The 13,983-nt window shown below is 44.0% G+C and overlaps 1 protein-coding gene across 2 annotated transcripts in view; it reads left to right on the plus strand.

The window, feature by feature from the left end:
• The window catches only part of PRKCB (protein kinase C beta), a 328,913-nt gene that overhangs the window by 288,399 nt on the left and 26,531 nt on the right, over positions 1 to 13,983 (plus strand). For both annotated transcript variants that reach the window (XM_045993021.1, XM_045993020.1), the window contains exons 13-15: positions 1,398 to 1,536; positions 9,172 to 9,252; positions 9,523 to 9,630. In XM_045993021.1, coding sequence (XP_045848977.1) covers positions 1,398 to 1,536; positions 9,172 to 9,252; positions 9,523 to 9,630 — 328 coding nt within the window. The remainder of the gene's footprint in view (positions 1 to 1,397; positions 1,537 to 9,171; positions 9,253 to 9,522; positions 9,631 to 13,983) is intronic.

A 13,983-nucleotide genomic window follows, 5' to 3' on the forward strand; every position in this document is an offset into this window, starting at 1 on the left:
TGGCACAGTCACTGTGACCAGCAGAATGAGGTGTTTCCAATGGCCAGGATAGACCCTCATGACCACTCGAGGAGCCAGGAGCTGGGATCTCTACCACCAACATTACATGGCTTGAGAGTCAGGGAAGGATGGTCCTTCAAAGGAATATGGGGAGGCTGTCATCACAAGATGCTAAATTAGGCAGGGACCACAGATGTCCACCACCAAATGAAGGCGATTTAAGATAGAGATCTGAATTAAATAGTAGAGCCCCTTACCTCTCAGGAGGTGACTCCACCGGACTCTACTGAGATTGAGAAAGACTGGCCCGTAGATCCCCACTGCTCATTGACACTGAAACACCAAGTGTTGACATTGGAGTAGATGTTTAGGGAGGAGGAAAGGGTGTTGATATTGAAGTAATCCAATATGCTGGGAATGGGCAGGCATTGCTAAAAATAATCAAGCTCTCCTCATCAACACAGATAAAATGAAAGACTGTGAGTGTAGCAGATGTCCTTTAGGTTAAAGTTCAAATGTTACCTCCATGGAGATGACACGTTTCTGGCATCCTGTTTACAGAAACCTTCCCCAATTACTAATTCATCATCCTCTTCATTTTCTTTACACTGCCCATCAAAATCTATAGTCGTCATAAAATCAATAATCATGTAATAATTAGATAATATATAATAATTATAATTAATCATGTAATAATTATAGATTTGGACACCCGTTAATTATCTTTTTCCCTATACTGGAATTTAATCTGAATAAGAGCAAAATGTTCATTTACCTTGTTCGCTGTATAGACCCAGCTCCAAGCATACATAGTGCCCGACACATAGTAGGTGTGCGACCCTTTTTGTTTGTTTGTGTTTGAGTGAGAGAATCTATGAGAGCTCTTGGGGTCATGTCCTAGGAATGAGCCTAGGAGAGCCTGGAGCACTTGAAACTAAAGAAACTTCTTTCCATCAGTTGTTTGTTTTTTTTTCCTCCTTGATCTTCAGAGATATTTTCAAAAAATAATTTTGTGAAAAATGTATCTTACTATGGAATATAAGGGGTCCTTAAAGTACAAGGACCGACTCTTGAACTGCTCCTGGCTACAAGAGGCCTCTGTGGATGTTCTGCTCTTTACTGAGCTTCCTGTGGCTCTCTCCTCTCAGAGCTGCTGTCTCATTGTGTCCTCGTGAAACGCTTGGCACAGTTGGGTCTGTACAAAAAGAGAAACAGACAAGTTTGTGGACCCCTCTTTATCGGCCGGATAATAAACTATCAGAGGGCAAGGGCCAGCTCATACTCACCCCTGTGCTTCCCCAGCACCGAGCACAGTGTTTTGCACATCCTGAGTGACTGTTGGTTGACTTGAAATAAATAGCATTTGTTAAATCCTTAAAATTTTATGTCTGCTGCAGTGACCTCAAACTTGACAATGTGATGCTGGATTCAGAGGGCCACATCAAGATTGCTGATTTTGGCATGTGTAAGGAAAACATCTGGGATGGGGTGACCACCAAGACATTCTGTGGAACTCCAGACTACATCGCCCCTGAGGTAAGAGCTGACGGGGCCCCTAACACATGTCTCTGTTGCATTGATGTCTCCCCTGTACCCTCAATGACCATATCAGAGCTGGGAAAGGGCCAGGGGGGTACCTGGCAAGCAAACCTCAGGCTAGTCCTTCTCCTATACTCTAAATCGTTCCGTGGAGATCACACATGCAAATTAACTTTGCACGCATCCAGAAGCTCAGGCCCAAAATACATCAAGGTTTGGGGGAAAATTTAAATAAAACTCAAAAAGAACCATCCACCACACATCAGGAAAATTCTTCAAGCTGCTATGGCTCATGGCCATATGATACTGCCTCATTATGACATTGAAATGTTTGTTAAGAGGAGGGAAGGAGAGAGAGGGCTTTCCTGAGCTGACATATGACATAGGGTCTATGTACTGATCCTAAACCCTGAAAGACTTAGAATTTTTCTTTCCGTGAGTAAGATATAAATGAAAGGGAAAAGATTTAATTCTAGTGCCTCCCCCTCCCTTCCCAAAGGAAACGGTCAGTTGCAGAGTGGATTTCCCCAACATGTCGTGGTACCAAATTTGTGCCAGATGATAGCCTTCCCTTTTCTCTGAATTGGTGCTTAGAGAGGTGGCATTTTGCAATCTGTTACTAGATTTTTTAAGGAAAGGAACTGAGGATGTGGCACAGAGTTTTGGAAATGGGTATTCTAGAATTCTTTTCTTGACTGTCAGTCACTTATTTGGAACAATGGTGATGGGAGGTCACCATGTAACTAAATAATTTGCCACAAATTATTTTGTGCATACTCTTTTACCAAAGCAGTTCTTCTAGGAACTTAGTTTGTAACACACAACACACACAACACACACACACACACATACATACACACGGCTGAAATGATATGTGTTCAAAATCATCACAGTGCTGTTTTTAAATAACGAAAAATAGGAAACAGCGTCAATGACTACCAATAAGAAAATGGTTAGCTAAAATATGGTACATTCACATTAAGAAGTACCAGGCAGCTCTTAGGTACTGACTGGAACGATGTCTGTTAATCAAGGAATGGATAATAGACTGAATTATTTACAGTATGAAATACGGCATCAATTTAATTCAAAAAAGACTGAGTTAGATATATAGAGTGAGATATGGAAAGATCTTTGAAATATATTGTTAAGAGAAAAAAGTCAAGGTAAGTGAACAACTATATGCCAACAAGCTGGACAACCTTGAAGAAATGGAAAAATTTTTAGAAACATGCAACTTAATAAGACTGAATCAGGAAGAAACAGAAAATCTGAGTAGACCAATTACTGGTAAGGAGATAGAATAAGGAATAAAAAAATCTCCCAGTGAAGAAAAGCCCAGGACTAGATGGCTTCACTGGTGAATTTTATCAAGTATTCAAAGAAAAATTAACACCAATTTTTCTCAGGTTTTTTTTTTTTTTTTCTGAAAAATCAGAGGAGAGAAGACTCCCAAACTATTTTTACAAGGCTAGCATTATTCTAATACCAAAAGCAGAAAAGTACACTACTAGAAAAGAAACCACAGACCAATATCCCTGATGGATATAGATACAAAATTACTAGACTGAATTCGGGAGCACATTAAAAGGGTCATTCACCATGATCAAGTAGGATTTATTCCTGGGATGCAGGGTTGACTCAACATATGCAAGTCAATCGCTGTAATACATCACTAATAGAATAAAAAAAAAAAGAATCACATCATTTTTATAGCTGCAGAAAAAATAGGGATAAGATAAGGGTGTCCATTCTCACAAGTCCCATGCAACATAGAACCAGAAGCCCTAGCCAGAGCAACCAGGCAAGAAAAAGAAACAAAAGTATCAGAATTGGAAAGGGAGAAGTAAAAATGGTCTCTGTTTGCATATGACATGATTCTACGTGTAGAAGATCCTAAAGACTCAACCAAAAGCGTTAGATCTAATCGATGATTTCAGTAATTTACAAGATACAATATTAGTATGCAAATATTAGTAGCATTTTTATATACTGACAACAGATTTTCTGAAAATGAAATAAAAAAATGGATCCCATTTACAATACCTCAAAATCAATAAAATACTTAGGAATAAATTTAACTAAGGAGATGAAATATTTCTACTCTGAAAACTACAAGACATTGCCAGAAGAAATTGAAGAAGATACAAATAAATGGAAAGACATCCTATGTTCATGAATTAGAAGAATTAATTCTGTTAAAATGTCAGTACTACCAAAAGCCATCAATAGATTCAGTACCATCTCTACGAGGATTTCAACTGCATTTTTGACAAAGGTAAAAAAAAAAACTGCCCATATTTATGTGGAACCACAAAAGACACTGAATAGCCAGAGATTTGAGAAAGAAAGGGGGTGCCCAAGAAGCTCAGTCAGTTAAGTGTCAGACTCTTGATTTTGGCTCAGGTCATGATCTTAGGGTTGTGAGATCGAGCCCCATGTCAGGCTCCTCAGGAGCCGGCTTAAGATTCTCTCTCTCCCTCTCCCTCTGCCCCACCTTCTTCCCCACTCATGTGCATTCTATCTTGCTCTCTGAAAAGAAAAAAAGGAAAGAAAAAAAAAAAAAGAACAAAGCAGGAGGCATTATACTGTTGATTTGAAGCTATACTATAAAGCTGTAGTCATTAAACAATATGGTACTGGCCTAAAAAACAGGTAAGTAGATGAACAGAACAGAATCAAGAACCCTAGGGGCACCTGGGCGGCTCAGTGGGTTAAAGCCTCTGCCTTTGGCTCGGGTCATAGTCCCGGGGTCCTGGGACTATAGCATCGGGCTCTCTGCTCAGCAAGGAGCCTGCTTCCCCCTGCCCTCTCTCTGCCTGCCTCTCTGCCTATTTGTGATCTCTGGCTGTCAAATAAATAAATAAATCTTAAAAAAAAAAAAACAACAACACAGAACAAAACCTAAGCATATGTGGTTAACTAATGTTTGACAAGGAAGCCAAGAATACTCAGTGGAGAAGACAGTCTCTTTAATAAACAGTGCTGAGATATTTGGATATTCATATGCAAAAGAATGAGACCTAAGTGTCCATGAATGGATGAATGGATAAAGAAGTTGTGGTGTATATACACAATGGACTCTAATTCAGCCATAGAAAACAGATGGACCTTGAAGGCATTATGCTAAGTGCAGTAAGTCAGAGAAAGACAAATACTGTATGATCTCACTTATATGTGGAATCTTGAAAAAAGAAAATAGAAAACCAAACTCAGAAAAAAAGAGGTCAGACTTGTGGTTCCCCGAGGTGGAAGATGGGGAGGGGGTTGCGGGAGGGGGATCAAGAGGTACAAACTTCTAGTTATAAGAGAAGTAAGGGGTAAGGATGTAATGTCCACATGATGCCTGTAGCGAACACTGCTCTGTGATATATAAGAATGTTAAGAGAATAAATACTGAGTCCTCATCACAAGGGAGAAAACATTTTTCTTTTTTTTTTCCTTTCTTTTCTTTTTATTGTATCTGTATGAGAGGGTGGATGTTAGTTGAACTTATTTTAATCCTTTTCACAGTATATGTAAATCATACCATCTTGTTATATGCCTTAAACTTGTACAGTGATGTGTGTCAACATTTTCTCCATAAACCTGGGTGGGGGTGGGGCAGAATTCAAGGTACAAAATATTCAATACAATAGGATACCATATATGGAAACAACAACAATGCATAGAACACTGCTGTATGTTTCCTGTGAGTGTGGAGAAATACATGTAAAAGTGGGGCGCCTGTGTGGCTCAGTGAGTTAAAGCCTCTGCCTTCGGCTCAGGTCATGATCTCAGGGTCCTGGGATCGAGCCCCACATCAGGCTCTGCTCAGCGGGGAGCCTGCTTCCTCCTCTCTCTCTGCCTGCCTCTCTGCCTACTTGTGATCTCTGTCTGTCAAATAAATAAATAAAATCTTTTAAAAAGAAATACATGTAAAAGCATAGAAAATCTGGAAGGTTCCAGACTGATTTGATAACAGTGGTTATTTCTGAGGGTAAGAGCGTGGTAAAGAGAAATTTAGCCCAGTCTGTTTGCTGTGTACATTTTTCATAAGGTAAACATATTTGTTATTACTTGACTAATTAAAAGTGATCTTTTTAAAAAAAATCCTTTATAGATTTCCCCTACTATCGACCATAGAGCATTCCTGTGAAAACTTTTGTGAGCCAAACGGTGTGAAGTGAAGAAGCAGTTTTGTTTTTGTTTTGTTTTTTAAAGATTTTATTTGTTTGACAGAGAGATAGAGAGCACAAGTAAGCAGAGCAGCAGGCAGAGGGAGAGGGGGAAGCAGGCTTTCTGCTGAGCAGGGAGCCCAATGTAGGCGGGATCCCAGAACCCTGGGATCATGACCTGAGCCGAAGGCAGCCGCTTAACCAACTGAGCCACCGGGGTGCCCCTGAAGAAGCAGTTTTATAGCAATAGCAGTTTTATATGGAAAAAAAAAATGTTTAGTGTTCTCAGACCCAAGAAATAACCTCTTGGGCTTTTCTGATACCTGAGGACACATCTGGCTAGCAGATGCATAAAATAAATTGAAATCAAACACAGATGCTCACACCACTCAGAGCTATGGCGGCTCCATACTGGGTGTTGTTCCCTGGGAAGGAGCTTGGTGGCGCCACTCTCGGGGCCCCCTTAGGGACTCCCTGCAAACCAAACACAGAGCTCTATTTTCACTTTTTGCCTTTATCTAAAAAGGAAAAGTCCTCTCCAGATTTCCTTTGGTTAACGCAACAGGTCCTAATATAGGTCTTTCATAAAAGCTATGTAGTGGAAGGCAAACTTTCGAAAAGCAGGGAACGCTCGTATTAGAAGGCAGTGGTGTTTCCCCTATAGGTCCTACCTCAGTTTATTACCATTTTGTTAAGTAGTTAGGGCATCAGACAATTCCTTGATCTGCCATGAGTTCAGTAATCTCTGGTTCACTGTCACCAGGGCTGCTTGTAAACGGTAGGCTGCCCAGGCGCTAGCCTGTATCAGCTGAATCGGCGTCTCGGTGGGGACGACCCCATAGCTGTGATTCTCCAGAATTCCCGGTGGTTTCAATGCACTAGACATGTGGATTTGTGTTCCTGGGGAAGCTGCTCCCTCTGACAGCCCCCTGATGGAAGGAATAAGCAGGGGTCCTGCTTTCACCCTGGCTTTGCCATTAACTAACCACCTCACCTTCTGGCAATTTCTTTCACCTCCCGGGCTCTATTTTCCTTTGTAAAAGGATTAACTTGTAAGGTTGTCATGAAGATCAAATAAGACAGGAAGTACTTTAAAGGTGTGGAAACACTTTCAATAAGTGTTCTCACAGAAAGCTTCCCTTTGGTCTCTTACGGTTTAATTCTCCTCAGAGGGTGTTTCTGACATTAGGGTGGAAGCAGATGGAATGCAACAAATGGACATTCATTTTATAGCCAAGTTTGCTCGGACACATTCATTGAGTAAAACAACCACGGAATGAGAGAACATTCTAGTTACAGCTAACATTTTGAGGACATAATGTGTGAGAAGCACACATTTCTCTTTCATCCTCACAAAACCCTATGACATGGGTATTATAAAATTCCTTTTGTCGGGCAGGAAACTGAGACATCAAGAAGTTGCATAACCTCCCCCAGGGTCACACAAGTCGAAATATCAATCAAGATTCAAAGTCGGGGTGGTCTGACCCTCTCGCCTCTTCCCTGAAGCTTTGCATAGATCACCTTTTAAACCCCTTGACACAGTTGACTTGAAAGAAGGATGGCCACGTGGCTATTCTAGACTTTGCCGTGCTCTGGCAATTTGGTAGTAAATATGGAAAACCTTAAAACCATATATACCATTACGGAAGATGTGAGCAGACCTCTTTGCAAAGAAGACATCTAGATGGCTAACAGACCCATGAAAAGGTGCTTAGCATCACTCAGCATCAGGGAAATACAAATCAAAACCATGATGAGATACCACCTCACACCTGTCAGAACGGCTTAAAATCAATAACAAAAGAAGCACCCGGTGCTGGCGAGGATGTGGAGAAAGGGGAACCCTCTTCCCCTGTTGGTGCGAGTGCAGATGGGTGCAGCCACTGCGGTAAACAGTATGGAGGTTCACCAAAAACTTAAAAAGAGAACTACTCCATGATGCAGTCATTGCGCTAATGGGTATTTACCCCAAAGATACCAAAACACTAATTCAAAGGGATACATACACTTCTGTGTTTATTGCAACATTATTGCAACATATTGCAACATATAGCCAGGTTGAGGACGTAGCCCAAGTGTCCGTCAGTAGATGAATAGATCAACAAGATGTGTGCTCTTGTGTGCTCGCGCTCGCTCGCTCTCTGGAATGTGATTCAGCCATAATAAGAATGAAATCTTGCCCTTTGCAATGACATGGATGGAGCTAGAGAGGAGAATGCTAAGCAAAATAAGTCAGAGAAAGACAATTATCATATGATCTCACACATATGTGGAATTTAAGAAACAAAGGAGCAAAGGGGAAAAAAGGGTGACAAACCAAGAAACAGTCTCTTAATTATAGAGAACAAACAGATGGGGGAGGTTGGTGGGGGGGATGAGTGAAAGAGGTGATGGGGATTAAAGAGAAGAACAGCTATCATGATGGAAAATAAATAAAAATAACTTCTAAAAACGACAGATTTTTAAAATTTTTTAAAATTTAAAAAATTTTTTAAAATAATTTTTAAAAACTACCATTTGATCCACTAATGCTATTTTGAGGAATTTTTCCGAAGGAAATAGTTGGACAAATGTCCATGTACCCAGCTATAAGAATCTGTATCGTAGCATCGGAAGAAACCTGATCAGTTGGGAACTGGCAAAGTAGATTTTGGTATATCCATCCAATGGAATGCTGGGCAGAGGCCAGAAGGGGTTATTACTTCATTAAAATTCCACATATTAACGTGTCTGTGTTCATGTAAAACACATGCATATGAGCACTTTACTATATATTAATAAAAAAGACTCTAAGAGGAAATAGACCAAAAGAGCTATCATCGTTTTTCTCTTGATGAATGATTATGGGTGATTTTCGTTGTGTTCTCTTGGCTTGTCTATTTATTTATTTATTGCTTATTGGTATTTTTAAATACGTAGTAAAACAGTATGAGTACTATTACAACTTTTTAACTTCCGATTCTTTAACTGTGGTAAAAAGAAGAAAAATAAGATTTACTGTCATAACCTTCCCCAAGTGTACGGTTCAGTAGTGTGAAGCGCATTCCTGTGGTCGTGTAAAGGTTATTACTTCTGTCCTGAGAAACAAAGACGGTTTGCCTTCTTAAGGATGCCACACTCACCGTATGGAAATGAACAAGAACACACTGTGCTAAGTGCTTTGGAACGGCGGTGTGGCATCCACAGACGTTTTCCCCACACCTGCAGGCCCCCCGGTAAAGGTGATCCATCTTCCTCAGGTGGGTAAGTGGACACTGGGCTCCTTAGTCACTCTTTTTGACAGTGGCCCACATCTGGGACTCTAACAGCTGGTTTAATCCTTCATAGTAGGCAGATGACAGGCCGAGGAAGAGCTCCCCCTCCTCCTCCCAGCACCAGGATGCTCCGCGCTTCCTGAAAGGAGTGAGCTTTCAGTCTCCAGCCTTGGCAAGAACCTGCCTGCCTCCCTGATGGAATGGCTTCTGTTTTCCAGATCATCGCCTACCAGCCCTACGGGAAGTCTGTGGATTGGTGGGCCTTCGGAGTCCTGCTGTATGAAATGTTGGCTGGGCAGGTAATTGAATTTTAAGTGATTTGCAGGAAAAGTCCTCCCCTACCCCATCTGCGTGGTTTCTCTGGAAGAAGGGTGTCCGCTGGATACCGGCGTCTAGGTTGGAAGCCCTGTGACTTCCACGGCCTTGGGATTACCCAAGTCTTTAGAATGTTTTTCCTAATTTTTTCCCTGGAAGTTCTTTTCCCAGGGAAAAGGGCCCAGGGGTTTGGGGCAAATGGGGAGGGTTTTAGGCAGGATCCCTGTCCTCCCACACTGTCCTCTGTCCCTCAGGCACCCTTTGAAGGCGAAGATGAGGATGAGCTCTTCCAGTCCATCATGGAACACAACGTGGCTTACCCCAAGTCCATGTCCAAGGAAGCTGTGGCCATCTGCAAAGGGGTGAGTGAGCCCCTGAAAGCTTGCGGTCAGGACCACCGCATGCGGAGAAGGCAGGCTGTGCCCTGCACGAGGATACCCACCTGCGGGAGGGTGGGGGTGGGGAGATGGAGACTGAACTCTGGCCCTCCCCCCACTTGCCGGCCTGTGAGCCTGGCATGCACCTGCTACCTCCTGGAGCAAAAGGAGCTTTTTTCCAGTCTGCACGCAAGCACTGGAGAGGTCTGCCGGCAGCTGTATCTTGCTGCTGGCTGGGCTCCAGGCGCTAGCCCGCACAGGGGAATGCATATTGGATGAATGAGATAGGAAACACAGAGACCTTGCCAAAGAGCTGGAACCCACGGGAAAGGGTACGAGAGACCGGCAGTGCCTTTCTGACAGCCTTGCCCTTCTCTTTGGCTTATGTGTTGATATGAACAGCGCGTGACTCCTGTCCTATGAGAATATCATGAAAGATTGAGTTTAAGGGATTCTCTGGATAAGCTGACCCAAAGGTAGTGCCTTCAGAACCCCTAGTCTCCCCACCCCCCACCCCACAAATGGCTGAAAATCACATGCATTTTGTACATGGCAGTGGTGGAAGACAAGGCAGGGCCTGTGTCTGCCAGTGAGGATCGCTTTGTTATGCACCTGGCCCTGGGCCACGAAGTGCTCACAGTGGCCTGGCTGAGTCCCTGGAGATCAGCGATCCTCTCGTGCCATCACAATGACCTGAAGTACTTCTGCAGATCGTACAAAACCTCAGGCTCACCCTGGAAATGGGCTGGACATCAGTATTTTGCAGAAGTCCCTGGGTGGCTTAAAAACCACTCCCTTTAACCGATTATCCAGATGCGGTAGCATTTCAGCTCTGATGCAGGTGAGCAGGCGGTGCTGGGAGAGCCCCAGAGAATACGGCCCGCGGAGGCTGGGCTGCCTTTATGAAGTATTCAGTCTCCTACCAGCTGGGGGGCACAGGTGCATTCTCAAGGTTAGGACATGGCCATGCCTTCCCCGTGGGTTCCCACCTGTGTGTCTGAAGAAACCAGGGCTGCTGGTCCTAGATCCTTGGGGTATTGGTCAGTTTTCCACACCCAGTCCAGCCCTGCTCTTAACTGGGCCTGAGTCAGATGCCCTGGGATCTAGGCTAGGTGCAGAAAAGCTGGAAACTTCAAGCAGTTTGTAAAAGCTGGGCCAACCTCTCCATCTAGAGCGCCTCATCAACACCACCTGGATCCTCACTCCTGGTGAATTACAGCCCAGTGAAGGGTCAGTGCAGAACCCCCCTAGACATAGTCTCGTGGGGGAGGGAGAGTGGGTGGAGGTCATACCCTGAGCTTTTAGTTTGTTTAATAATTGCCGGCATTTCAAGAGCAGGGCATTTGCCATAAGCATTAACTTTCCAGTTTCTCTTGAAAAATCTGATCTCACCGTGCTGGTCTGTCATTCCTATAAAGAAAGCATCAGGGGCGCCTGGGTGGCTCAGTGGGTTAAAGCCTCTGCTTTCGGCTCAGGTCATGATCCTAGGGTCCTGGGATCAAGCCCCACATCGGGCTCTCTGCCCTGCGGGGAGCCTGCTTCCTCTTCTCTCTCTGCCTAGTTGTGATTTCTCTCTGTCAAATAAATAAAATATTTAAAAAAAAAAAAAAAAAAAGCATCAGCCAGCTGGGTGGGAAGCCCATGTCCCCTTGAGATAGGGCATGCCCTCTCCAATTTGCAGAACTCTCCATCTGGCCCAGTTCTATCTGGGTTCAAATCCTGGTCCCGGCATTATTAGCCCTACAGTTGTGGGTAAGTCCCTCAACTTTGTCTGTGCACCGAGGCTAATGATAGTATGGATTGAATGAGTCAGTGCAAGTGAACCCCTTTCAACAGAGCCTGGTTCTTACAACAGAGCATGGGCCATTGTAATTGTTATTACTAATACTGTGTACCACTATGTTACCTGCCAGGCCTCTCTTGGCATTTAAATATGCATACACAGCAACAGGAATTTTTTATTTTTTATATTTTTAAAGATTTTATTTATTTATTTGACAGAGAGAGAGATCACAAGTAGGCAGAGGCAGACAGAGGGGCAGGGGGAAGCAGGCTTCCCGCTGAGCAGAGAGCCCAATGTGGGGCTTGATCCCAGGACCATGAGATCATGACCTGAGCCGAAGGCAGAGGCTTAACCCACTGAGCCACCGAGGCGCCCCTATAATAGGAATTTTTTAAGTGGGGGTTTGGGAGATCGAGACCCTCTGCACATCTTGACACTTCTACTTCCTTGGTGTGTGGTCCTACTTTGCACCTCTGGGCTTCTGTTTCTTTATCTCTAAGAATGGAATACTACTACTCATGGAACAGAGGTTTTTGAGAGCATTAAATCAGGTAACAGAAAGCTCCTTGTGTGGTATCGGCGCATAGTAGGTGCTTAATTAATACGTGCTCAAGACCTTCCCCCTCCCCACTCTGCCCTGCCCGGACAGCTGGGGGATCTAAGTGGGTCATGGAGGAGAGAGGATTTTCCAGGTCAGTTGCATTCAGCTTCAGCTCCAATTAGCGGTTTCCCTGGTAGAGCAGATTTCTATTAATTTAGGACCCATAACCTTCAGGATTAACTGCTGTGACTTTCTTACCCGTGGGTTCGAGGACCTTTCTGAGTTGAGCGGGCTGAGTCCAGTGTGGGCTCTTTCTTCGAGGCTGAGGCTCCAAAGAAAGAAGGGTTGCGCAAGCCAACGGCAAATGCTTCCTCCCGAACAGCGGGCCCCAGAGGATGCGTCTGGGAGGTGATCAGAGATGGAACAGTGATTAAATCCAGCTGTCTGCATGGCTTCGGGCGCATCAGCTCTGAGCGCGGTAGCGGGGCAGAGACTCGCGTTGGAGTGCCGGGTGACTTTGCAGTGGCTTTTCTTCACTTGGCATCCTCGTCCTTGCATGGAAATGGAGCTAGGCTTTTGAAACCCGTTCCATTCCAGTATAGCCATCCCATTAAAGAACGTATTTGCTACCGGAAAAAAAAAAAAATTAGTACGACCTTGCTCAGATTGCCACTCCCACTTTGAACAAACTTGAAGCAGACAGAAGCCCCAGTTGGCCGCACGTTAGAATGAAAACAAGCATACCGCACGGCACAGAGCGGCAAGAGCCCTGGGTTGGGCGGATCTGCTCCAAAGCTCGGTCTGCTACTTAGCTGTGTGCCTCTGGGCAAAGGACTTCTTCTCTGGACCCAGTTTCTTATCTGGGAAATGAGGATAATAGTTGTAAAATGAAAATAAAGTTGGAAGACTAATGCCTAGGAAGCCTCAAGCGCGGAGCCTAGGCACATAGGAAGTACTCTGTACACAGAGGACATCCAATGATGCCCTAATGTTAGGGGTAGTGCTAACCAGAACCTCGTAGCCCTTTCTTTCCTCCTATCCGAATCTTACACAAACGTCAGGGCTTGGTCCAATGTGCTTGCCCTCTATAAACCCTTCCTGACCAAGCCAAGCCACAGATATCCCTGGGGAGCCCACCCCGGAAGAGCTCTCTTGTTAAAAACCCAAGTTCGGGAGTGGGCAGACGTGAGATCGAGTCCTACCTCGGCCACTCTCTGTCTCTCCATGTCCTTGCTAGCTGTTTCATATCTCTGAGTGTCCATTGCCTTGTCATTGGAATTGGAAAAATAATATGCCCACCTCGTTGGGTTATTGTGAGAATTAGGAAAGATGGTGCGTGCGGATCACGTAACACCTCAGAATATAAGTGCCTGGTGATCTTCCCCCGGCATGTGAAGCGTATATGGAGAATATGTGTGTTTGGGTGTATATAGGGGGATAGTTTCCGATGACAAGTTACCTGGAAGCAGGAATCCTTACAGTGTTCATCTCCTTGCCATGATCCACAGATCCTGGGCACAGTCTAAGTCTCCAGCATCATGGTGTCTGGTCAGCTCTGGGAAGCTTCTTGGTCTCGTATGGTCCAGTTGCTTGTTTTTCCTCTTTGAGGCCTTCTGGTTGGTTTTGGGTTTTGTTTTTCGTTTGCTTGTTTGTTGTTTAAATCACAACCCCTCTGTCTTTGCCCTTGGTGCATTTGCTCGAGTCTCGAGATCAGAGAGATGTTCATGCTGCTTTGGATTCATTGACGAGAGGAGATCTGTCTGGTTTCATCTTGGAGCCTCTGTCCGTCTTGTTATTTAGCACAGGCTCAGAGACCCAAAGATGGAGGGTTTTCATAATTAAGTGATTGAAATGGAACACCAAAGAAACCTCAGCGGAGTTTTGTGTAATGTGTGATACAGGCAAAATGAGCTGGGCTAGGTTTTGACTATTTAATGAGCTTTCAGAAAGTAATTACTTGAGACTTGGGCCCATTTGACTAATATTTTTTTTGTTCTGTTTTGTCCTTCTCACA

This window comes from Meles meles, chromosome 21 (genome assembly GCF_922984935.1).
Source record: "Meles meles chromosome 21, mMelMel3.1 paternal haplotype, whole genome shotgun sequence".
Lineage (NCBI taxonomy): Eukaryota > Metazoa > Chordata > Mammalia > Carnivora > Mustelidae > Meles > Meles meles.